This window comes from Lithobates pipiens, unplaced genomic scaffold (assembly GCF_037356315.1).
Source record: "Lithobates pipiens isolate NorthernLeopardFrog02 unplaced genomic scaffold, aLitPip1_a1.2 Scaffold_22, whole genome shotgun sequence".
Taxonomy (NCBI): domain Eukaryota; kingdom Metazoa; phylum Chordata; class Amphibia; order Anura; family Ranidae; genus Lithobates; species Lithobates pipiens.
This window is the reverse complement of record NW_027507784.1, coordinates 95,252,050-95,276,258: the sequence shown is the minus strand read 5'-3', so window position 1 is coordinate 95,276,258 and position 24,209 is coordinate 95,252,050. Positions and strand designations below refer to the sequence as shown.

General features: G+C 40.6%; 1 protein-coding gene across 2 annotated transcripts in view; it reads left to right on the top strand.

Moving 5' to 3' along the window:
• The window catches only part of XIRP2 (xin actin binding repeat containing 2), a 264,735-nt gene that overhangs the window by 43,225 nt on the left and 197,301 nt on the right, over positions 1 to 24,209 (top strand). The window contains exon 1 of one of the 2 annotated variants that reach the window (XM_077447916.1): positions 16,922 to 17,142. The exons of the other annotated variant lie outside the window; for it this stretch is intronic. Within the exon in view, the coding sequence (XP_077304042.1) occupies positions 17,094 to 17,142 (49 nt within the window). The 5' untranslated portion in view covers positions 16,922 to 17,093. Of the gene's footprint in view, positions 1 to 16,921; positions 17,143 to 24,209 lie in introns of those variants that run through there. 2 annotated transcript variants of the gene reach the window in all.

Here is a 24,209-nt window from a genome sequence, read left to right as displayed (position 1 = left end):
TCAATTCAGCACATAGTGAGAATGGACTCCAAAGCTAAAACCAGGCAATCAATTTAACACCCAGTTATACAACATAAATGGAACAGTTTGACCTGCCAATGGATTTGCTATTCTTTGCTGTTAATTTAGCAATCTTGACACACATCGGTCAGCCAGCACAGATTGTTCTTTGCCTAATGTTGAAGCAGCACAGCCTGCTGATTAGACAATGAAGTAAAAAGTAGCAGACTGATGAATCATCATGTTCACTCTGCTTTCTTCTCCTATCAACATCTCCACTGCAACTACCATTTTAAAATAGTATTTAGAAATGGCATGCATTTTCAGTACATCTTTCATTTAATTGGTGTTTTTACATCTGCTTTATTGATGTGTGGGCATATTATTATTACCATTCGTGTCTGCTCCAGAACTGACTGCACAGCAACATGTCATAAAAGGAACAGGAGCAGATGTGAGAGACCTTACTCTGAATTAAAAGAAAGGGAAACAAGCTCTGTTTTTATTATGCCAACATATTGCGTGTCACCTTGACCCATATTAGTACCATGGAGAGAGGTAACGCTGTATGAAAAACCCCAGTCACATAAATCTGTCAAATAAATGACGTTGCTAGCAAGTTTCAGGTACTATAGCAATAAATATGTTTTACAAAAAAGCATAAAGGGAATTACACCTTACTAGGATGGATTGACTGTGTGTATGATCAGAGAGGGAGAACACCACTTCTGGCAAAATCATATACAAATCAGCAAGTATACTGTAGGTCTCACTTGTCAGATCTGGCTAATGCGTGCCTAAAATCAATTCTTGTCTTATTTAATTTGGATTTTTGATCTGTTTTCCATGGTACATAGACTTGCCATGGTCAATTTATGTTTAAAGGAATGTTAATATTTATCACATATAGGAAAATAAAGCAGATCTAACATTAGATAGTTTTTCATGATAAAGTGCATTAAAATCCAAGAACAAAAATGTATCATTCTTATTAGTAATGATGAGCTAATCTTTAGCTGGAAACCATGGGAAACTGTCAAATGATAGCAAGCTGACAAACCCATCAGCCGAGGCCATGGAATTAACTGCCCATAACATGGGGTGGAGATACTGGTGAAATCGTTAGCCTAACATTGTCCAAATATGTGGCCATATGTCCACATTATTTCAATGATGTCACCAGCATCCTTGCTCCATTTTTACGGGAGGGGAATTCCATGACTGCAGCTAACTGAACCAGCAATCTGCTATCATAGTGTCCTGTAGGTTCGGGACAAACTAACTTCAGTCCAAACATTATCTCTTCCCTACTTACCAGTCCTTAGATGTGGTGAATGCATTAGTGTAGCCCTCTTTTGGGGGTTATGAGAAATGGCCCTCCCCAAACAGTTTGCACTAAACCTGTTAGCAAATAGGAGAAGCAGAACCTTCACTAAGTGGAAGAGTTGGTTTGATAATAAAGCTGGAACTGTCTCCACCCAGGAGAGGGCCTCTCTGAATGGAAGGGATTCCCTTCTTGATAAATTAATTAGTAATCTAAAGAAAGTGAGTGAGAGCAGAAAAACTATTGCAACTAGCATATAACATTAACCATAAGTACATACAGGGCCGGTGCTACCACTAGGCAAACTAGGCAGCCTCCTAGGGTGCACTACTGTATAGGGCGCCCAGCCACTGGGGTTCCTAATCTCTTCTCTCTGCAGCACAGTGGTGTAGTGGTTAGCACTTTCACCTAGCAGCAATAGGGTTGCTGGTTCAAATCCTGACCATGACACTATCTGCCTGGAGTTTGCATGTTCTCCCTGTGCCTGTGTGGGTTTACTCCGGTTTCCTCCCACACTCCAAAGACATGCTGGTAGGTTAATTAGACCCTGTCCAAAAAATAAATAAATTGGCCATAATATGTGTATGTGTACGTCAATGTTGTAAGTGTATCGGGACCCTACAGGTTAAAGGACTGTGTAAAAAGCTGCAGATGGACACCAGTGGCAAGAAAGTGCCCTGAGGCGATTCACTTTGTATAGGTAGCGCTATACAAGTCACTCACTCATTCATTCATGCAGCAAGCAACTAAATCTCAGCATCAGCAGCCATCTGCTGCTCTGTTCACACATAGTGTCAGAGGCGCAGCAGCGGCAGAGGACTGTGAGAGGTGGAGGAGAGGAGAGAAGTGAGCAGGCGGAAAAGCAGAGATGACATCTCTCTCTGCCCGCTCCACATCAGCACTCTTCACAGCCAGGCCTCTTCAATGTTGGAGCAAGGCACGGCAGGGAGCAGAGATGATATCATCTCTCACTGCCTGGCACACATGAGCACTCTTCTGGTGGAGTGGAGGTCATATGCTCCCTGTCATCAGTGGAGCTCCACTTTGCAGCCAGATCCCCTTGCTTCAATGTTGGAGGGGAGCAGCAAGATGACATCATCTCTCACTTTCTGCCCCACATCAACGCTCTCCTGCCCTCACTAAATAGACCAGTGCTACCAGTCTGACACCAATGCAGTGTCAATACACATTTGGTGGCACTGGCTGGCATGGCAAGTGACAACCTACATCTGGCAAATGACAATCTGCAAATGGTGGCAGGTGATGTGGCAAGTGACAATCTGCACATGGTGACAAGTGACAATATGCAAATGGTGGCATGTGACGTGGCAAGTGACAATCCACATTTGCAGCCAGGTGAAAGTGGCAAGTGCCAATCCACATATGGGGGCAGGTGACAGTGCCAAGTAACATGCTGCATCTGGTGACAGGCCCCTGCAAGCCTGCAAAAAAGGTTGGTGACTGCTGCTATGGGCTCTAGCCCCAGATCTTTTGCAGACCTAGCAACTCCCCTGTCCTCCAGACCCTTTATTATCTTTGTTGCCCTTCTTTGTACTCGCTCCATTTCCAGTACATCCTTCCTGAGGACTGGTGCCCAGAACTAGACAGCATACTCTAGGTGCGGTCAGACCAGAGTCTTGTAGAGCGGGAGAATTATTGTTTTATCTCTGGAGTTGATCCCCTTTTTAATGCATGTCAATATTCTGTTTGCTTTGTTAGAAGCAGCTTGGTATTGCATGCCATTGCTGAGCCCATCATCTACCAGGACCACCTGGTCCATTTCCATCCTAGATTCCCCCAGAGGTTCTCCCCCAGTATATAGATTGCATTCATATGTTTGCCCCCCAAATGCATTATTTTACATTTTTCTACATTAAACCTCATTTGCCATGTAGTTGCCCACCCCATTAAGAGAGAGAAGTTATTGCCCTGCTTAGCTTAGTATTGTTCTCAAATACAGAAATTGAACTGTTTACCCCATCCTCCAGGTCATTTATGAACAAATTAAATAGGATTGGTCCCAGCACAGAACCCTGGGGGACCCCACTACCCACCCCTGACCATTACGAGTACTCCCCATTTATCACCACCCTCTGAACTCGCCCTTGTAGCCAGTTTTCAATCCATATATTCACCCTATGGTCCATGCCAACGGACTTTATTTTGTACAGTAAACGTTTATGGGGAACTGTGACAAATGCTTGTGCAAAATCCAGATACACCATGTCTATGGGCCATCCTTTATCTAGATGGTAACTCACCTCCTCATAGAAGGGTAATTAGTTAAGTTGGTTTGGCAAGAACGATTGTTCATGAATCCATGCTGATTACTGCTAATGATACTGTTGTCATCACTAAAATCTTGTATATAGTCCCTTATCATCACCTCCAAGAGTTTACATAAGATTCATAGTTAGTAAGGTTGAATAAAGACACCAGTCCATCCAGTTCAACCTGAGTGAGTGTCTACAATAGTCCCTATCCCTGTACATTGCACACTCACATCAGTCCCTACCCTCAAGGCACCCACAATCCAAGGTCCCCATTCATATACTAGGGCCAATTTTGGACAGAAGCCAATTAACCTACCTGCATGTCTTTGGATTGTGGGAGGAAACCGGAGTACCCAGAGGAAACCCACACAGGCACAGGGAGAACATGTAAACTCCAGGCAGGTAGTGTCGTGGTTGGGATTTGAACCAACGACCCTTCTTGCTGCTAGGTGAGAGTGCTAACCACTACACCACTGTGCCGCCCACTAAGATTGATGTTAGGCTAACTGGTCTGTAATTCCCAGGGATGTATTTTGATCCCTTTTTAAATATCGGTGCTACATTGGCTTTTCTCCAATCAGCTGGTACCATTCCAGTCAGTAGACTGGCAGTAAAAATTAGGAACAATGAACTGGCAATTACTTGACTGAGTTCCCTAAGTACACGTGGGTGCAAGCCATCTGGTCCCGTCATTTATTAATGTTAAGTTTTCCAAGTCTAATTTTAATTCTGTCCTTTGTTAGCCATGAGGGTACTTCCTGTGATGTGTCATGAGGATAAACACTGCAGTTTTGGTTACTGAAGCCCCCCGATTCCCTCATGAAGACTGAGGAGAAGAATAAATTCAATACCTTTGCCATCTCCCATCCTTTGTAACCAGATGTCCTTCCTCATTCTTTATGGGGCCAATATGATCTGTCGTCCCTTTTTTTTTAAGATCAGCTTGTGTTATATGACTATATGTACTTTAAGTACTTGTTGTGCCATGTATACATGAGTTCACCCATCATCGCTTATGCACTTGACACTTTTAGGGTATTTTTGTACATTTGTATTATTACTTATCACTTATTATCCATGAGTTGAATACTCACCCCAAAGGTGACCCTCAGGGATGTTTGTATTCCCTCAGCGCTGCATTTTTTTTTATGATCCATTCCCCATATGTTTCCTATTTGTGTGATTTATACTGAAGCCAATTCACCTGTATAGGCTGTTACCTAAATTGTCCCATATTTCCACATTTGTGATCAGGTCTGTATTGTTGGTAATCAGTAGATCCAGTAATGCTTTATTTCTAGTTGGTGTGTCTACCATCTGACCCATAAAATTGTCCTGCAAGACATTTAAGAACTGGCGAGCCTTAGATGAATGCGCGGTTCCCTCCGCCCAGTCTATGTCTGGAGAGTTAAAATCACCACCAGAATCTGTCTTTCCTTTCCCTTCACTTTCCCCCTCCAGTCTCATCTAAACAATGTGCTTACATTTTGCACAGCAGTATTCACCCTCAATTGGATGATCAAGGAATACATACATGCCTCAAGATGTACAACGAGTCATTTCTCCACACCTGCCGGGCATCGTACCTATTAAATTTAATGAGGATTGGGAATTATACCCTGTCCAAATTACCTAACAACTAGCTTCCCGACACTAATAATCAACAAGACAATACACAGGTACTCAACAAGACAATACACAGGTAATCATCAAGACAATACACAGGTACTCGCAGACCTATGTGTACTCGCAGACCTACGTGCACTCGCAGACCTACGTGCACTCGCAGACCACTCGCAGAACTACGTGCACTCAAAGACCGACGTGAACTCGCAGACCACTTGCAGACCTATGTGCACTTGCAGACTTATGTGCCATGGAGAGAGGAGGCTAAGGAAATGCTTCTCTGCCTGCATCGGACTGATGATATCATATCAACCTAAGCTGAACTTGAGCTAAAAAATAGCTTTATAATGATGAAAGCTAGAACATTTATTAAAAATTATACTGATGTATATTGCAACATTGGAAATGTATTTATGTAGACTTGTAAAGTTACTAAAAATATCCAGGGTATTCTGTGGTCAAACACAACCATAAAAGCTGACAACTTAATAGAAAAATTGAAAAAAGAGACCTCTACCCATGCCACATCTAAATAAAATTATCAAAGAAGTGAAAGGTGTGTGCTGGGAAATACCCTGCTTTTACTGGACTTTATTGGCATGACATGAGACCAAACACATATTTGAATAATTACATTTATCATGTGTTCTTGCACAGGGGTAGTGTACTTATTGCAGTGCCCCTGTGGACTCCAATATGTGGGCAGGACGCCACAAGTGAGGTTAAATGAACACATCAGCAATATTAGAAAGGGTTTTAAGAACTAGTCTGTGTCAAGGCATTATGATTTGGTGCATAATAGGGACCCTTTTAATACCTTGTTTTTAGGGATAGATAAGTATAGACCTCATTGGAGAGGTAGCTTTTTGGTTAGGGAGATATCTAGGTCAGAGATGGCCTGGATACACAGGTTAAAATCATATGTTCCCTATGGTTTAAATGTGGATACTGATGTAAATGCATTTATAAACAATTCTTGAATCCTATTTTATGGTATAGATTTATTCCAAACATGTGAAATTGTATCCGAGTCTTCGTTGGTCTAAGGGGTTGTACACAAGATTTTTTGGGGTTATTTGCTGACACTTAGAAATGTATCTAATTAGGATCATAATTTAGGATTAAAATCTTAATATATATAGTTTTATGATCTTGGCCCACTAGATGTGACTTTTTAGTCCGAAGATGACACCAGGGCATGTATTACGTTTTCTGGTTTCCAGTAGTGGATGCTTGGGGAGGTAGATTAAAATTTTACTGGCCTTATTGACCTATGGGTAATGAATTGTTAGTTTTTGTTTTTTCTTTCTCTGCCAAATTATATTTTAGGCCTATGAGAGTCGCGGGTTGGACGTAGGAGAAGTTAAAATCATTTTAAATAAGCATTTAGTATTAACAAATTTAGATTTTTTTTAATAGTGAATTGAATTTGTATCACTAGATGTCATTCTAGAGTGGTCCACAATGTGACGCTGTGGAATTTTTTTCCGGTTTGTGGTTACTTATTTATTTAATAGCTTCATAGTGCCATTTTTTTGACACTGAGGCAGCACCACATGGATCCACTAGATGTCACTGTAGAGTTTTTCCTTCAATGTGACACTATGTAAACATTATTTCTGTTTTTTTGCGGATTTTATTTATATATTTTTATTTTTTATTTTTTAGCTTTCGATGCTTATTTTTTGAGATTATGATATATCATGCTTATCCTAATGTTTTTATGGTAGGTTCAATATGGTTTGTTCTATATTTACTGGGTGTTTTTTGACTTGCCCCTCTTGAAAATGTAGCTTTTAAATATCTTGTATTTTTCAAATATATATATATACCTCTTTCCTCTATAAGAATTTGAGGTTTAATTACAATTGAGCCATTTTTGTAATTTTAAGGCTCTATATCTTTTTTTCTTTTAAAGCAAGTCTTGGTTTCTATACAGCCTGGCGATGAGCTTTCTAAGTGCCATCCGAGGCTCAGATCAAGGTATGGCTATGTTGTCAGGGATATTAAGCGCTTCAGCCCCGGAAGACTTTACCCCCTTCCTGACCATAGCACTTTTTGCAGATTCAACAAAAAAAGAGTGAAAATTTTGAACATCCCCCAAAAATATATAAAAAACATTTTTTTTTTCCTCAGTTTAGGCCGATATATTCTTCTACATATTTTTGGTAAAAAAATTTGCAATAAGCGTATATTGATTGGTTTGCGCCAAAAGTTATAGCATCTACAAAATAGGGGATAGATTTATAGTATTTTTATTATTATTTTTTTTTTACTAGTAATGGTGGCCATCTGCAATTTTTATCGTGACTGCGACATTATGGCGGACAATTTTGACACATTTTCGGAACCTTTGGCATTAATACAGCGATCAGGGCGATTAAAAATGCATTGATTACTGTAAAAATGTTACTGGCAGTGAAGGGGTTAACACTAGGGCGGTAAATGGGTTAACTATGTTGCCTGGGAGGTAATTCTAAGTGAAGGGGGAGGGACCAACTGCAGAAAGTGACAGATCATGGTTCCTAGTTAATAGGACCACACGATCTGTCACTCCTGTCAGAACAGAACAGGAAAGTGTGTGTTTACACACAGTCGTCCCTGTTCTGTGTCTCCTGGTCACGATCGCTCGTGGTCGGCGGTCATTGCGACCGTCAGCCACGAGCATCGGCACCCCCCGCTGTGCAGCTGTTGCGTGGGCACCTATTCAGACCTCACGAGATCACGTACAGTAATGAGATTTCGCACAGGGGAGCCAGCCTGCTGTAGTAAAACTGCGTCAGCTGGTCCAGAAGCGGTTAAGCGGTGACTCGGTGCGCCACCCATGCCCCTGGACAACATCAAACGGAGCAACACACTGATGTCGCCGTTATACCCGTTTCCTGGAAACACTGGTTTTATGTATGTGTGTCAGCATACACATATGATTTAAAAGGGTTGTAAACCCTCAAGGCTTTTCACCTTAAGGCATTCTATCTAAAAACCTCTTGTGATGCAGCTGCCCCCCAGAGCCCCCCTTTTACTTACCTGAACCTGGTCTTTCCCAGTGACGGACGAGCCCTCCAGCTCCAGCAGGTGTCTCGGTCCTGATTGGATAGATTCATAGCAGCACAGCCATTGGCCTCTGCAGCTGTCAATCAAATCCCATGACACAGGAGGCAAGGGGTGGGGCCGAGTCCTGCTGTCTGTGTCAACAGCAGCAGGACACAGGAGCATGCCCACACCATTTCCCTTGAGGGAGAGCGGCTTTCAGACGGGGCATTTGAGAAGAGGAGGAGCCAGGAGTGCCACCGAGGGACCCCAGAAGAGGAGGATTGGGGCCAATCTGTGCAAAACCAACTGCACAAAGGAGCTAAGTATGACATGTTTGTTATTTATTTTTATTTTTTTTAAACATTAACTTTTAGTTATTTTTTAAGGCGTTTTTTTTTTTTTAAAACTACAACCTTGTAAGTGGAACCTTTATTTGAGTTTATAAAATTTTTGAAGATTTTACACTATGTGGAGTCTTCTTTTTTTGCATACTCCTCTGATCACCCTATGAGGAGGATTGATGTCCCAATTTGGTAGACTGACTGGATTTAAAGGCCTTGGCTGGGTATGGAGCCACAGGCATTTTTGACCTTTTGTAATGAAAGGTATATGTAATCTGGTAAGCAAGACCTTTTTTCAGCCTTTGGTGGTGGTGTTAACTCACTGGATCACCTTTCAAGGTGTTGGATGGTGGTGTAGACTTATTGGAATCACTGGATTATTTTCACCACTGGACTATTTATTTCACTGTATTTATTTAATGTATTCACTCTATTTATGGACTTTTCTTTTTTTTGTCTATCTATTAGTGCAACTTTATAGAGTTTTAACCTATTTGAATAAAAAATATACAATTCTTTTTAGAACATTTAAAATGACAAATGAAATGTAAAAAATCTCTGTTGTGTGAACACAACAGATATTGTTTACATTCCCTTTGTAATTTTAAATGTTATAAATAAAATTTTATATTTTTTTATTAAAATATGTGTTTGGTCATATGTCATGCCAATAAAGTCCAGTAATAACAGGATATTTCTCAGCACACCCCTTGCTCTTCTTTAATATAAAAATAGACTGCAATAGCTAAATGAACAAACATTTATCATAGTGTGGCTGTTTCTGATCCTGGGTTAGAATTCTACCACTCTCCCCGATTTCTGGCAATCCTTAATGGAATGGGATGGGTCTCCCTAACAATTAGAGAGAGGGATGCATTGAGGGATGGTCAAAACTTTAAAACTCCTAGTCAGGATTTACAGACCGAAGGCCCCTGGCTGTGCAAGAACTCTAGAACATTAGGGGCCTGCAGGTGCCTACTGCCTGCTTTTTTTCTGGTGTCAAGTTCTAATTTTTAATTTTACCACAGAAGTTGTAGCTCATTATAGACAGACCCTCTCACTTTTATGATGAAGATTTTCCATCTGCTTTGGAGCTCTTAATCTCTCGTTAATCCCAGGGCACTCATTTCTCTTACTTTTATTGCTGGTAAAATTAAAATGCAGAAGGACACTCTTTCCAATGTCATCAATAATTAAAATTGATTGTAAAGTTTAGTTTTTTTTTTGTTTTTTTTTAAATAACAACCATGTGATACTTAACAGCTCTGTGCAAGGGTTTTGCACAGAGCAGCCTGGATCCTCGGTTTCTGGGGTCTCCCCCAGCAGCGCTCCTGGCTGCTCCCCCTCATCGAGTGCCCCTATGGAGAGCCATTTTCCATGGGGGCACATCCCCAAGTCCCGCTGCTGCATCCATTGACACAGACAGCAGGATTCAGTCCCGCCCCTGGCTCTGGATTTGATAGACAAATGCCAATGGGCTTAGTCTCATTGCTGGAACGATTGGGTTCAGGTAAGAAAAAGGGGGCTGGTCTGCGGGGCAGCTGCAGCAGAGGAGGTTTTTCACCTTAATGCATATACATTAACCACTTCAGCCCTGGAAGGATTTGCCCCCTTACTGACCAGGCCATTTTTTGCGACACGGCACTGCATCACTTTAACTGACAATTGCGCGGTCGTGCGATGTTGTACCCAAACAAAATGAATGTCCTTTTTTCCCGCACAAGTAGAGCTTTCTTTTGGTGATATTTGATTACCTCTGTGGTTTTTATTTTTTTATCTATAAACAAAAAAAGAGAGTGACAATTTTGAAAAGAACACAATATTTTGTACTTTTTGCTATAATAAATATCCCCCAAAAAATCAAAAATAAACAAATTTCTTCATCAGTTTAGGCCGATATGTATTCTACATATTTTGGTAAAAAAAAATCTCAATAAGCGCATATTGATTAGTTTGCGCAAAGTTATAGTGTCTACAAAATAGTTGATGGATTTACGGCATTTTTATTATTATTTTTTTTTACTAGTAATGGTGGTGATCTGCAATTTTTATCAGGACTGCGACATTATGGCGAACACATCGGACACTTTTGACACATTTTTGGGACCATTGGCATTTATATAGCGATCAGAGCTAAAAATAGCCACTGATTACTGTATAAATGTCACTGGCAGGGAAGGGGTTAACATCAGGGGACGATCAAGGGGTTAACTGTGTTGCCTATGTGTGTTTCTAACTGTGGGGGGGGAATGTGGCTGACCAGAGGAGGAGAGAGATCATTGTACCTACTTAGTGCAACTCCTTTAAATATAACATTTGAGTATGAATAAATGCTCACAGCAAAAATAATGAAAATGACTGATCTTATTTTGAATAGATCTATTGGTTCCTTAACCCAAAATGTTACCTGTAATCCCAGATGGGCCATTATAGTGCAAATAACATCTGCTATAAGTAAAATCTTTTTTTTTCCATCATTGCATACCACACAAGGAGTGCCCAGACCTCTGCTATTATAATTCTGAAGCAAGTTCAATAATTCCAAATAATTGTGACCATGTATTTTTATATATCCTCAATTTGCCTTTTACTTTCCTTGTGATTATAAACAAAAAGCATGTTCTATGTTCTTTATATTTATCCCATCATGTATCTTGGACCAGTTATCTATGTTCAAGGTACATAATGGGATGATTAATGTAGTGGGAGAAATGCTGTGTATATACAAACACACACAGTACATCTCAATCTGTTCCAGTCTAGAAAAAAAGGTTTTCAATTCTGCATTGTTCCCTGGTCCTAAAGTGGCCCTGCCACTGTTAAAATGAAGGTAGAAAAAACAAAGGCTTAAAGGGATTGTAAACCCTCAAGGCATTAACCCATTCTATGCATTAAGGTGAAAAACCTCCTGTGATGCAGCAGCCCCCCAGAGCCCCCTTTTACATACCTGTACCCGATATTTTCAGCGACAGGGATGAGCACACCAGCTCCAGCCGGTATCTTGGGTCCTGATTGGATAGATTGATAGCAGCACAGCCATTGGCTTCTGCTGCTGTCAGTCAAATCCAATGACATGGGATCTGGAGGGTGGGGCAGAGTCCTGCTGTCTGTGTCAATAGATTGATTGGAGCACACCAGTGCCCTGAGGGAGAGCGGCTCTCCAATGGGGCACCCAGGAAGAGGAGGAGCCAGGAGCGCCGGTAAGGGAACCCAGAAGAGGAGGATCGGGGCCACTTTGTGCAAAACCAACTGCACAGAGGAGGTAAGTATAACATGTTTGTTCTTTTTAAAACAAACCTTTACATATACTTTAAGCCTAATACATACTATGAGATTATCGGACAAATGATTGTCCCTTTCTTTTGCAAACTAGTCATCATATCAAAAATGAATAGGTTACTAGAGTACACATATTCTTGTATGGCAGAATAAAAATTTGGAGCAATGTAATGTATTTGTATTGTATTTTCAGATGAAAACATTACCGACATTTACCAACATTTTTCGTGTTTGTCCCTTCGGGTAATTTCAGATGAAAGCTGTGTACTAACGATCAGATTATGATACAATCGCTTTGAAGGCGATATGTTTTGTATGATATTCTAATCGTGTGTACTAGGCTTTAGTGCAACGTTCTAGACTATTGTTTCTGTGTGGAGAAGCCTGGGGTTCCAGTTTTCTTCAGGTTTTGTAATCCGGGGTTGAGGCCTAGAGCTTGAAGGCTCCAAAGTGTCTTGGGTGGGATGGAGCCTTCAAGCATGTGTCCAGATCTTATTGGAGACCTACAGGTTGTGTGAGTAGGCAGGTGTGTATGCTCGTTATAAGCCAAGCCTGAACACAGCTCAGGGCTCCCATTTTGGGAACAAAGCCTGTCAGGAAAGAGCTGTGTGTTCCTGTCAAGAAACTGCACACTATATTGTAGTAATTCCTTGCCACAGGACTGGGAAAGTCTAGGCAGCTGTGCAAGTCTCTGGAGACTGAGACAGATAGCAAGTCCAAGGGGCTGGAGGGAGTTTGTAAGCCTTTGGAAGATTAAGCCCCTGTACACACGGTCGGAGATTTCGACAACCAAATCCATCGGATTTTGTCCGTTGGATCTTGTCCGAAACTGTTGCATACACACGGTCGGACTAAGTTGTCGAAAAATCCGATCATTCAGAACGTGATGACGTAATTTCGTTACGATGGGACTACGTTCACGCTAGTAGCCAATAGCTTTGATGTAGGAATTTTATCTGAGCATGCGTGGCACTTGGTCCGATCAAAATTCTCTACACATGATCGGAGTATGTCCGATCGATCCAGTTGGTCGGGAAATATTTCCAACAAGTTGGAAAATTGGGTCCGACGGATATTCCGACGGAATCAGTCCGATGCATACCACACACAGTCGGATTATCCGACAACACGGTCTGATAGGACACATTCCGACGGATTCTCCGACCGTGTGTACAAGGGCTAAGAGAGCCTGGGGTGATAGGAGAACTCTATCTAGGCCATGAGAGGGCCTGGGCAGTGAGTGAGCTGAGTGAGACAAGAGGGCCAGGAAGCTGTGTCTGACATACCCTGATGAGAGCAGTAGTGCTGCTGAAGCATCACCAGGTGGCGTGGCTATTTCACTTCCTGTTTTGCTTTGTGAAAATGAGACCCCTGCATGGGGAACTTTGGGGACTTACTTTTCCTTTAAACAAAAAAAGTGGGCTGCCATGCCCTAAAATACAGTTTGAAGTGGCACAACTCATTGAAAAAAAGGGAATCTAGCACATGAGCTAAGAAACTCCTATATCACAATAGATCTAAAATATTCCCTCCCAAAAAAAAAATGAAGTTGGATCATCTGGATGACATTTGCTCTTACTAGGAAAGCATCAAATGCTCACATAACTGGACGCAGTCAATCAGATTTTTAGTGATTACACATCTGTGATAAAGTCAGTGTCATGCTAATTTATGCCCTTTTCAAACTCAACTTAATCTTATCTTACTGTTAGGCAAACCAAATAGAGCTTTCCTCAAGTAAAATGCATATATTCTCTTTGAGCTTTGCCATTCTGCTACTTTACACAAATGTCACACTAAGGTAATAGAATTTTAATCAGTAGCTAAGCTTTTTGGATTATAATTTGTGGTAAATATATGAGGGTTTGAAATTTATGTTTTATTAGGAAAAATGACAGAAAATTCATTTATTTCTAATGTTTTATTATTTATAAATACAAATGTATTCCCAATAAAACCAAGGAAATAAAAATATATCCAAATCTGCTATCAAATTAAGGCTTATCTTTGCCAAAAAAAAGATGTACAGGGTGGAACAGAAGTAGATCTACATTACACAATATTGTACGTTATAATGGGGCCCATTCTCATTTTGCGTTGTTGGTACAAGGTTACAAACTTTACAGTCAATCAGCTGATGTGGCTGCATTTACTCGACCCGACGCCTATGAAAAGATCTCTACTTTATACCTACTTTATCCATATCCTTCTCAATACCTGTAAAGAAATACATTTAAATAAAAAGTAAATAAGTAAAAATAAAATAAAATGTCATGATCCTATCAGTAATATATACCTACTGTAGCACCCCCTGACCCCTGGAAGCATGGTGGTACCCTCAGAGACACCTTACCCCAGGGTGTAGATCACATAGTTAATAGTGGGATGTGAACATATGGGCGCCATTCACTTCATCCACTTCACCTCCAGTGATGTACCCATACCGTGGTTACACCGAGATAATGCCGGCATTCAATTTTAGAGCCGTAGGTCAGCTTTCTTGTAAAAGCTAATTAGCTGTTAGATTGCTTTTACAAGCAGCGGGAGGAGAAGTCCCCCCTCTGGCACCAGCCACAACTCTGCCCCCAGGTACATCACTAACCTAGTCTCAAAATACCAACCAAATTGTTCTCTTTGTTCCACCCAAGACCTCCTGCTCTCTAGCTCCCTTGTCAATTCCTCCTATACTTGCCTCCAGGACTTTTCCTGAGCCTCTCCCATCCTTTGGAATTCCTTACCCCAATCTGCATGACCAACTCTATCCACTTTTAGGTGATCCTTGAAAACTTTTCTCTTGAAAGAAGTCTATCCTGCCTCCACCTGTATTTTCATTTTCTTCATCAGATCGGCCCCCACAGTTTCTACCTTTTGTATCACTTGACCCTCCCTTCTAGATTGTAAGCTCTAACAAACAGGGCCCTCTGATTCCTCTTGAGTTGAATTGTATTGTAATTGTACTGTTTGCCCTCACATTTTAAAGCACTGTGCAAACTGTTGCCACTATATAAATCCTGAATAATAATAATAATATTAATGTTCGTGGTTCCGAATCAATTAATTTCAGAAGATTGGTTAGATTCGTTTTAATATGTTTATTCAGGAAATTAGTCATTCCTATATAATAGAAATACTCTGAATTATTGTTTTTTTTTTCAGATGCAATGGAATTAATGCAATTAGGTCATGAATTTTTCAAACCTAAGGATTGCATCAGACTATGGCACTGACTGACAATTACAAGATGCACTTTAAATCACAAAAAACATATTAGAATATTCAAATGACGCTTACTAGAATAAAAACAAGTAGATCCAAATCGATTCAGATTATTCGTTATGCCATTATGTTATTTTGGTGCTTGAAACATTAACCACTTCAGCCTCTGAAGGATTTGCCTCCTTAATGACCAGACCATTTTTTGCGATACGGCACTGCTTCGCTTTAATGGAGAAACAGTCATGCGACGTTGTACCCAAACAAAATTGACATCTTTTTTTTCCCCACAGAGATTTCTTTTGGTGGTATTTGATCACATCTGCCATTTTTATTTTTTGTGCTATGAATAAGTTTAGGCAAAAATATATTCTTCTACATATTTTTTTTTTTTTAATCGCAATAGATGTATATTGATTGGTTTGCGCAAAAGTTATCATGTCTACAAACTATGGGGTAGATTTAAGGACTTTTATTTTTTTTAATCATTTTTACTAGTAATAGCAGCAATCTTTTAGCAGGACTGCAACATTGCGGCGGACACATCTAACCCCAAATTACACTTTTTGGAGACTAGTGACATTATTACATTGATCAGTTTTATAAAAATCCACTGAACAATGTAAAAAGGACACTGGCAGGGAAGGGGTTAACACTAGGGGGCGATCAAGGTGTTAAGTGTGTTCCCTGAGTTTGTTGTAACTGTAAGGGGGGTGGGCTGCCAGGGACATGACAGCGATCGCTGTTCGCGATCACTGTGAACAGTAGATCTCACCTAGATGTCACCTGTCAGAACGGGGGAATCGCCTTGTTTACAAAGGCATTTCCCCATTCTTCCTCTGTAATAGGTGATCATGGGTCACCGGCGGACACACTCACGCAGCGTGCAGTGGGCATGAACAATAGCGCCTGCGTGAGCTGCTGTACAGCTACGGCTATTTGTGCAGGAGAGCCGACCTGCCACCGTATAACGTTGGCAGCTGGTTGGCCAGTGGTTAACAAAAGGCCCATACTATCATGTCATGTCATCCAAATGAATATGAATGAATTTGTTGTTTTTGTTAAAATGTATTTCAGATTAGTTAAAATTTGTTTCTATTGTGATTTGGAGATTTGATTCCACACACAAATTTTGCCCGAATTTCAATTTGTAATGAAATCGCACATGTCTACTATATAAACTTCTATTCCAAAATGATATAAAATATGCCTAAGTAAACCATAATGCACCCAGGCAGAACAGGGCTAATGGCTGGGTCCCAAGTACTATTTTATGTCATTAATTGGTATGTAAAGTAATCACTATCAATAACTTTCTTTTTGTACAAATTGGGAAACCGCCTTAATTAGCCCTATCCACTGTCCTTGTTGGACACATTCTCAGGTGCACAGCGCTGACCGACAATTCTGCTTCCCAAGAACTCCCATTTCATTTATCAGCTCCTTGCATTAGCTGGTCCTGCTCCCATATAAAATACAAGTTCTCATACCTGAGCTTGCAGGATTAATTTATCCTCCAATCCTCAGTCTAACAGCCACAAATACATGTGCAGTTCAGTACTACAATGTCCTCGCTCTTACTACATAAGCCACTCAAATATGATTCTCAAATTGTTTAACTGAAGGAAAAATCTGAATAAATTAGCGAACTACAAGAACTGAATATTTCTGTTTTCCACACTTGGAGAAGTTAATAGTGTCTTTAGGAACAGGTTTTTAGAGACAGGAATTAAGTCTGGCTCTGGGCAGACGGACCTCAGGCCCTATAAATAGAGCGGAGGGGTCCACCTTTTTTACAGGCAAGCAAAAATAAAATCAGCTGTCACCATTAATGCATGTCTGAGAAGGAAGAAGTACTGAGTGTGGAGCTGGTCTCCACAAGCTGACTGTAACTTATCGGGGACTGGGAACTATTCACAGCAGGAGTCACCAGAGCATTGCCCGAAAATCTTCAAAATTAGAAAAAAAAATTGAGAGCGCGAGGGGGGAGCCGAGTTTTGCTGTATGCGCGGTGGTGGTACATCAAGTTTTACTAAACATTGTGGTATAGAAGGTAAGCCTTTTATTGCATTGGCCATATACTGTAGTCTGGAATCACAATTTGACTTTTTAAAATACATTACAATGTAGTGCATACTTAATGAGCCTTGCATTCTTTTTTGTGCATTGCATTGCATGCAATTTGCATGTCCTTTGCTAGAAAAAAATCAGTAAAAGATTTTGGTCTGCTGGTCATATGGTATATTGTGTTCTATATATTATATGAGTATTTCACTGCATTACTATGAATTTCTCTGGCCTCCAAAACACCATTTGGTGCAATAAAATGCAGGCTACATTTTCTGTAATGTTACATTGAGATAGGGACGGACCTGAGTGATGTGTATGACAATCCCACGTGTGCCGTGGTTTCTTTACAGAGGATGACTGCGTTATTGTGCTGTGAACCACTCATACACGAACATGGCCTCATACTAAAACTGAAGTACTGAGTTATTTTTTATGCAGTGATCCCTAAGTGTGAATATACGATTTCCTGAGATGTCAACTTCAAATGTGACATTGCTCTGGGATCCGGGAAATATGTGTTTTAGTACAACTATATCAAGTTATTATACCAAATTCAGGTCACAGTTTGCAGACCTAAGAAGTAATGTGTGTTAAACTATTTGTGCAAAAACCGCTAATAAAATGTATTAAAGGCCCTTATAGTAAAATGTATTGTATTCTGGTAACTATATGGGGTTAATACCTGTAATTGCAGTATTCTGTATGCATCTTGTTTTTTTAATTCACATACCTGTATTTTTGTTCACATTTACTTGCAGATTAAGCTGTCCAGCAAACATGACAATTACAGGGGCTGGGACAAACCATATAACTTTCCAGGGTGCTTACAATTGTTACCTTTTTTTTGGGTTTAAACCCATTAAAAAAAAAAAAAAAACTTTGTAACTGCCTAAGACTTTATGTACAGTAGCAGCTCCTAAACTTGAGTTTAGGAGCATTTTTGTGTTTTTTTTTCCAAAGCTCCTAAACTTAACTCCATTAAAGCCTATCCAATCTACAAGCATACAAAAGATCCATCTTCTTGTGCTTCATATAGGCCCATTGCTTTATTGAATGTAGACTTTAAGATTTTAACAAAACTCATCTCTAGGTGATTACAATCATTGCTGCCAAATATTATTGATTCGGATCAAACGGGGTTCATGTCTGGTAGGGCTACAGATGTGAATTTAAGGAGATTATGTACTAATATTCATGCTTCACATCTTACTATAGGTTATAGGGTTATTGCTTCCCTAGATATAGAGAAAGCTTTTGATTGTGGCCCTTTTTGTGGGAGGTACTTCGCAGAATGGGCTTTCCAATGGTATTTATAAAATAGTTGCAGGTCTTATATAGAAATCCAACAGCTGCAGTGAAGATGGGGGGAGGATTGTCAACAGCTTTCTCACTGTTTAGGGGAACTCGGCAGGGCTGCCCTCTCTCTCCGACCCTCTTTGCTATTGCTATGGAGGCGGTAGCAGAGGCCTTACCTACCTACCCCAATATTAAAGGATTCCGGATTGGTTTGGAGGAGAGGGTAGCCTTATAAGCAGATAACCTTTTATTATTTTTAAATGATGCTGGACCCTCCAAGGGGCTTTGAAGATATTTAACTCTTTTTTAATAGTTACAGGGTTGAAGGTAAATTGGAGCAAGTCCTTGATGTTTTCAATAGATCTTGAGGCCCGTAACACGGCTTTGAAAGATATTCCACTGCAGTGGGTGGAGAATTTTAAATACTGAGGAGTTGTAATTTCCCGCCAAGCTTCTAAATGTATTCCTCTGAATTTGACTCAGTTTCTGGGAGATATTGGGTCGAAATTGAAAGTATGGAAGTCTCTACCTTTGTCTTTTTTTACAAAATTAAACAAACTTTTTTCTTCTTTCTCTAATCCCAGGTATAAATTAACTACTCTGATGTGCCCTTTTGAGCAGGGAGGACTAGCTTTCCCAGATCCACATAGATAGTTTTTAGCCACTCAGCTGGTTATGACTGCATGGTGGCTGAATCCTGATATATATAACTCTATACTCTGTGGATGCCCTGAAGGCTGTTTTATTTAGGGGCCGTAGGGCACCATATCAGCAGACCCCTTCAATTCTTATCAATATTCGAGCTTGAGATGCTGGTCTTAGATGTGAGCATTACCCTAAAGGTGCTTTTTCTCCAAGTGCTCCTTTATGGTTTAATCCTACTCTCCCTCAATTTTTTAAAGCACCAGAGCCTATTGCATGGACCAAGTATAATACCAAACTACTTTCTCAAGTGATTACTGATTGGAAACTATCTACCTTCTCTGCACTTGCTTCAACTTTTAATCTTCCAAGCTCCTACTTATTTAGATATTTTCAGCTTCTTCATACCTTTCATGCACAGTTTCCACAGGATAGTTTAAAGGTCAGACAATTGTTAGCCCTTGTACACACGGTCGGAGATTCCGAAAAACCAAATCCGTTGGATTTTGTCCGATGGATTTTGTCCGAAACTGTTGTATACACACGGTAGGACAAAGTTGTCGGAAAATCCGACGTGATGGCGTTATTTCGTTACGACAGGACTATGTTCACGCTAGTAGCCAATAGCTTGGGTGTAGGAATTTGATCTGAGCATGAGTGGCACTTTGTCCGATCGGAATTCTCTACACATGATGATGTCCGATCAGAGCATTTTGTCAGAAAATTTTCCGGACATGTTGGAAAACTTGGTCCGTCGGATATTCCGACGGAAACAGTCCGATGTAGACCACACACAGTCGGAATATCCGACAAAACATTTCGTCGGAATCTCCGACCGTGTGTACAAGGGCTTAGAGTTAGGTCTGAGTGTCTGGATAAGCCCACCTCGAGATTGTATTGTCATCTTATATTAATCCCTATCCTGCCATTAAAGGCTGTCAGAGCTAGGTAGGTGCGAGATATACCAGATCTAGATATGGAGGATTGGAGGGGGGTGTGGGATTTCCCTCTGCATTTCTTGATATCCTTAAGAGATCGTATGATTCAATATAAATTGGTACATAGAGCATATATTACGCCACATAGACTTAGAAAGATAAATCCTCTGTGTTCTTTGAAGTGTTGGCGATGTGGCATGAATCAGGGGGATTTTACACATGTTTTTTGGCACTCCATATATAGTTATCTTTTGGGTGGAATGGTGGATTGATTGAATTCCATCACTTCTGTCCCTCTACCAGTTTCAATGTCTGTCCGTTTACTGGGCCTGGTAGAGACTATTCTTCCCATAATGTCCAAGAGAGTGTTCGCTAATATAACATTATTTTATGCAAGAAAAGCTATTGCGATGCATTAAAAAAAAATTTGGTCCCCTACAATCTCATATTGGAAACAATTGGTAAATAATAATCTTTCATTGTATAGAGATACTTACATGAATAGGGGCTGTCCTAGCAAGTATGATAAAGTGTGGGCAAAGTGGCTGGACAAACCATATACAGCATTAAATGCCCATGGGGGCCATTGTTTATAATAGGTGTTCCTATATGAGAAATGTTTGGTGTCATTGGGGAAAGAAGGAACTAATGCTTAGTTTAAATATTGTTGTTTAAATATGTGTTTTGTTTTGTTTGTTTGTTTAGAAAATTAATAAAAAGATTTAATTAAAAAAAAAAAAAGCCTATGTATGTATGTGTCAATGTACACATAGGCTTATAGCAGAGTTTCGGAGCTGCTGCAGTTCAGGGGAGTTTTAACCTTCCTCAACCTCCTTCTCCTGAACATGGAAGAATTGCATTTAGGATAGGAATGTTTTGACTGCAGGCTTACATTTACCCATGGCCACGGTAAATATGGGCAGTGTGTTGCTCCTGGCCGCTCCTAAACTTGAAGTGGTTGCAAAGTCAGAAGGTTTTTTGTCTTATTGGATATGCATTAAGATAAAAAGCCTTCTGTCTATAGCAGCCCCCCTCAGCCCCCCTAATACACACCTGAGCCCCATCTCTGTCCAGTGATGTCCACGTTGCCATTAACTCCAGCTGCTGTCAATCAAAGTCAGTCAGCCAATCAGGAGAGAGAGGGGGCATGGCCAAGCTGCAGCTCCTTGTCTGAATGGACACAGGGGGCTGTGACTTGGTGCCCCCATAACAAACTGGTTTCTGTGGGGGCACTCGAAAGGAGGGAGGGGCCAGGATCACAGAAAAGGCACCTGAAAACAGGAGAATCAGGGCTTCTCTGTGCAAATTCACTGCACAGAGGAGGTATGTATAACATGTCTGTTATTTTTGTAGAAAAAAAAACAAGACTTTACAATCACTTTGAGTTTAGCAGCTTTCGGCACTCCATAAAAGCCAAAAGTGTTATGTAAGGCTGTAATTTGTTTGTCGCTTATTTAATGTCCATCTAAAGCTGCATGTCTATCTTAGATCACCCTATCCACAGATTGACAATGCTGCAGTAATTTCTCTGCAGAAAATAGAGCGCTGTCACCCAGTTAAGCCCATTTCACAGAGGGTGGACTGTGCCAGGGGTCCGCTTGCTCAGCGGGCAATCTGTCTGCTGATCCCAGCTGAGCAGGCAGATGGTTGGTCCGTGTCCTCTCTGCTTATGCAGAGCTGACACAGACACAGCCCGTTTTCCTCTATGGACATTCAGATGTAAACGGACCACCTTTCCATTTACACCCGACTGCCATCCGATCTACTAGATGGATGGGGAACAGGATCCCATCTGTCTGTTTTTAGCGAATTGGATCGGATTGGATGTCAGTGGGTGCAAACGGACACATGTTTGTTCACATTTGCTTCTCCATAGAGGACATCAAAGGGTCTGATCAGGGCAACCTTAGAAACGATCATCCCATTTGTGTAAAAGGAATTGGAACTACTGGTGGGATCAACAGGTAAAAAAAATACAAGATGTCCCAAAAGTTGTCATACACAGGGAAATGGGAAGAAGCTTTCTTTTTGGTTATCTGCATTCTGCAAGTATAAAAAATATTTGAAAAATATACAATATTTAAACAATATTAAAAATACACAATATTAAATAAAATATAATATGATTTTGTTAATTTTTCCTTTGTATGGAGACTTTTAGGACACCCTGTATTTTAGTAGGAACTCAGAAACCCCAAAAATGTTGTGTTAATGTTTGTGACAGACTGCAGCATATACACTATATTGTCAAAAGTATTGGGACACCTGCTGCCTTTACACGCACGTGAACTTTTATGGCATTCTAGTCTAAGCCCTTGTACACACGATCGGAGATTACGACGGTGTGTGGTATGCATCGGACTGTTTCCGTCGGAATATCCGTCCGACCAAATTTTCCAACTTGCCAGAAATATTTTCCGACAAAATGCTCTGATCGGACATACTCCGATCATGTGTAGAGAATTCCGATCGGACATAGTGCCACACATGCTCAGATCAAATTCCTACATCAAAGCTATTGGCTACTAGCCTGAACATAGTCCCGTTGTAACGAAATAACGCCATCACGTTCTGATCGATCGGATTTTCGGACAACTTCGTCCGACCGTGTGTATGCACCAGTTTCAGACAAGATCCGTTGGACAAAATCCAACGGACAGAATCCGACGGATTTGGTTGTCGGAATCTCCGACCGTGTGTACAAGGGCTTAGACTGTAGAGTTCAATACTGAGTTTGCCCACGCTTTGCCGCCATAGCAGCTTCAGCTCTTCTGGGAAGGCTGTCCACAAGGTTTAGGAGTGTGTCTATGGGAATGTTTGACCATTCTTCCAGAAGCGTATTTGTGAGGAAAGGCACTGATGTGGACGAGAAGGCCTGGTTCGCAGTGTCCGCTCGAATTCTTCCCAAAGATGTTCTATCAGGTTGAGGTCAGTCTCAGACTCTGTTTAGGTCAGTCAAGTTTCTCCACCCCAAACTCGCCCATCTATGTCTTTATGGACCTTGATTTGTGCACTGGTCCAAATCATTTAGTGGAGGGGGATAATGGTGTGGGGTTGTTTTTCAGCGGTTGGGCTTGTCCTCTTAAGGTGTTAGCATACCAAGACATTTTGGACAATTTCATACTCCCAACTTTGTGGGAACAGTTTGGGGATGGGCCCTTCCTGTTCCAATATGACTGGACTGCGCACCAGTGCACTAAGCAAGGTCCATAAAGACATGGATGAGCAAGTTTGGGGTGGAGGAACTTGACTGACCTCACCTCAACCTGATATAACATTTTTTGGGATGAATTAGAGCGGAGACTGTGAGCCAAGTCTTCTCGTCCATCATCATTGCTTGAGCTCACAAAAGCACTTCTGGAAGAATGATCAAACATTCCCATAGACACACTCCTAAACCTTGTGGACAGCTTTCCCAGAGGACTTGAAGCTGTTATAGCTGCAAAGGGTGGGCCAAGTCAATATTAAACCCTACGGACTAAGACTGGGATGCCAGTAAAGTTCATGTGCTTATAAAGGCAGGTGTCACAATACTTTTGACAATATCGTGTCATTTTACAGTAAACTCTAATTCATATAATTTTATAACTTTTCTGTGATAAACAAAACACTACTTTACCTAGAAAACGAAGATTGTTATAGAGAGGCTGTAACATGCAGAGCAGTAATTATGTGGTTGCTCTAAAGGGCTTGCATAAGGACAACTTGTATAACACATTCATTAAAAGCAAATATTTTCTGTGCATTCATTTTTCTGTATATCGTTTTATTTTATTTTTACTAAGAGCTTTTGCTTTTCTGCTATGTGAGAAAGCCAAAGGATTTTGGCATATTTCTTGTTTTTTTGTAACAGTCCCTATGTTGCACACGTATGACATTTTTTCCTGTCGATAATAGTTAAAAGCCTCATTGAATAATGGATCGGAAAGTTAATTAACTATGTGCCCACTGCCCAGTGCACTAACCTATATCCCCCATTCAGACATTAGTTATAGAAATTAAAGAAAAAAAAAACATAATAAGGTTTTAATGGGTTATAAGAGTTTTACATATTGACTATCTTGGTAATTAAAACTGCATGCATCAGCATTATTAATACATTTCATGCAATAACCATTATGGGAAGGACCTTCCATTAAGGTGATGTTCTTATGGAATGCTCATATTCGCTCAG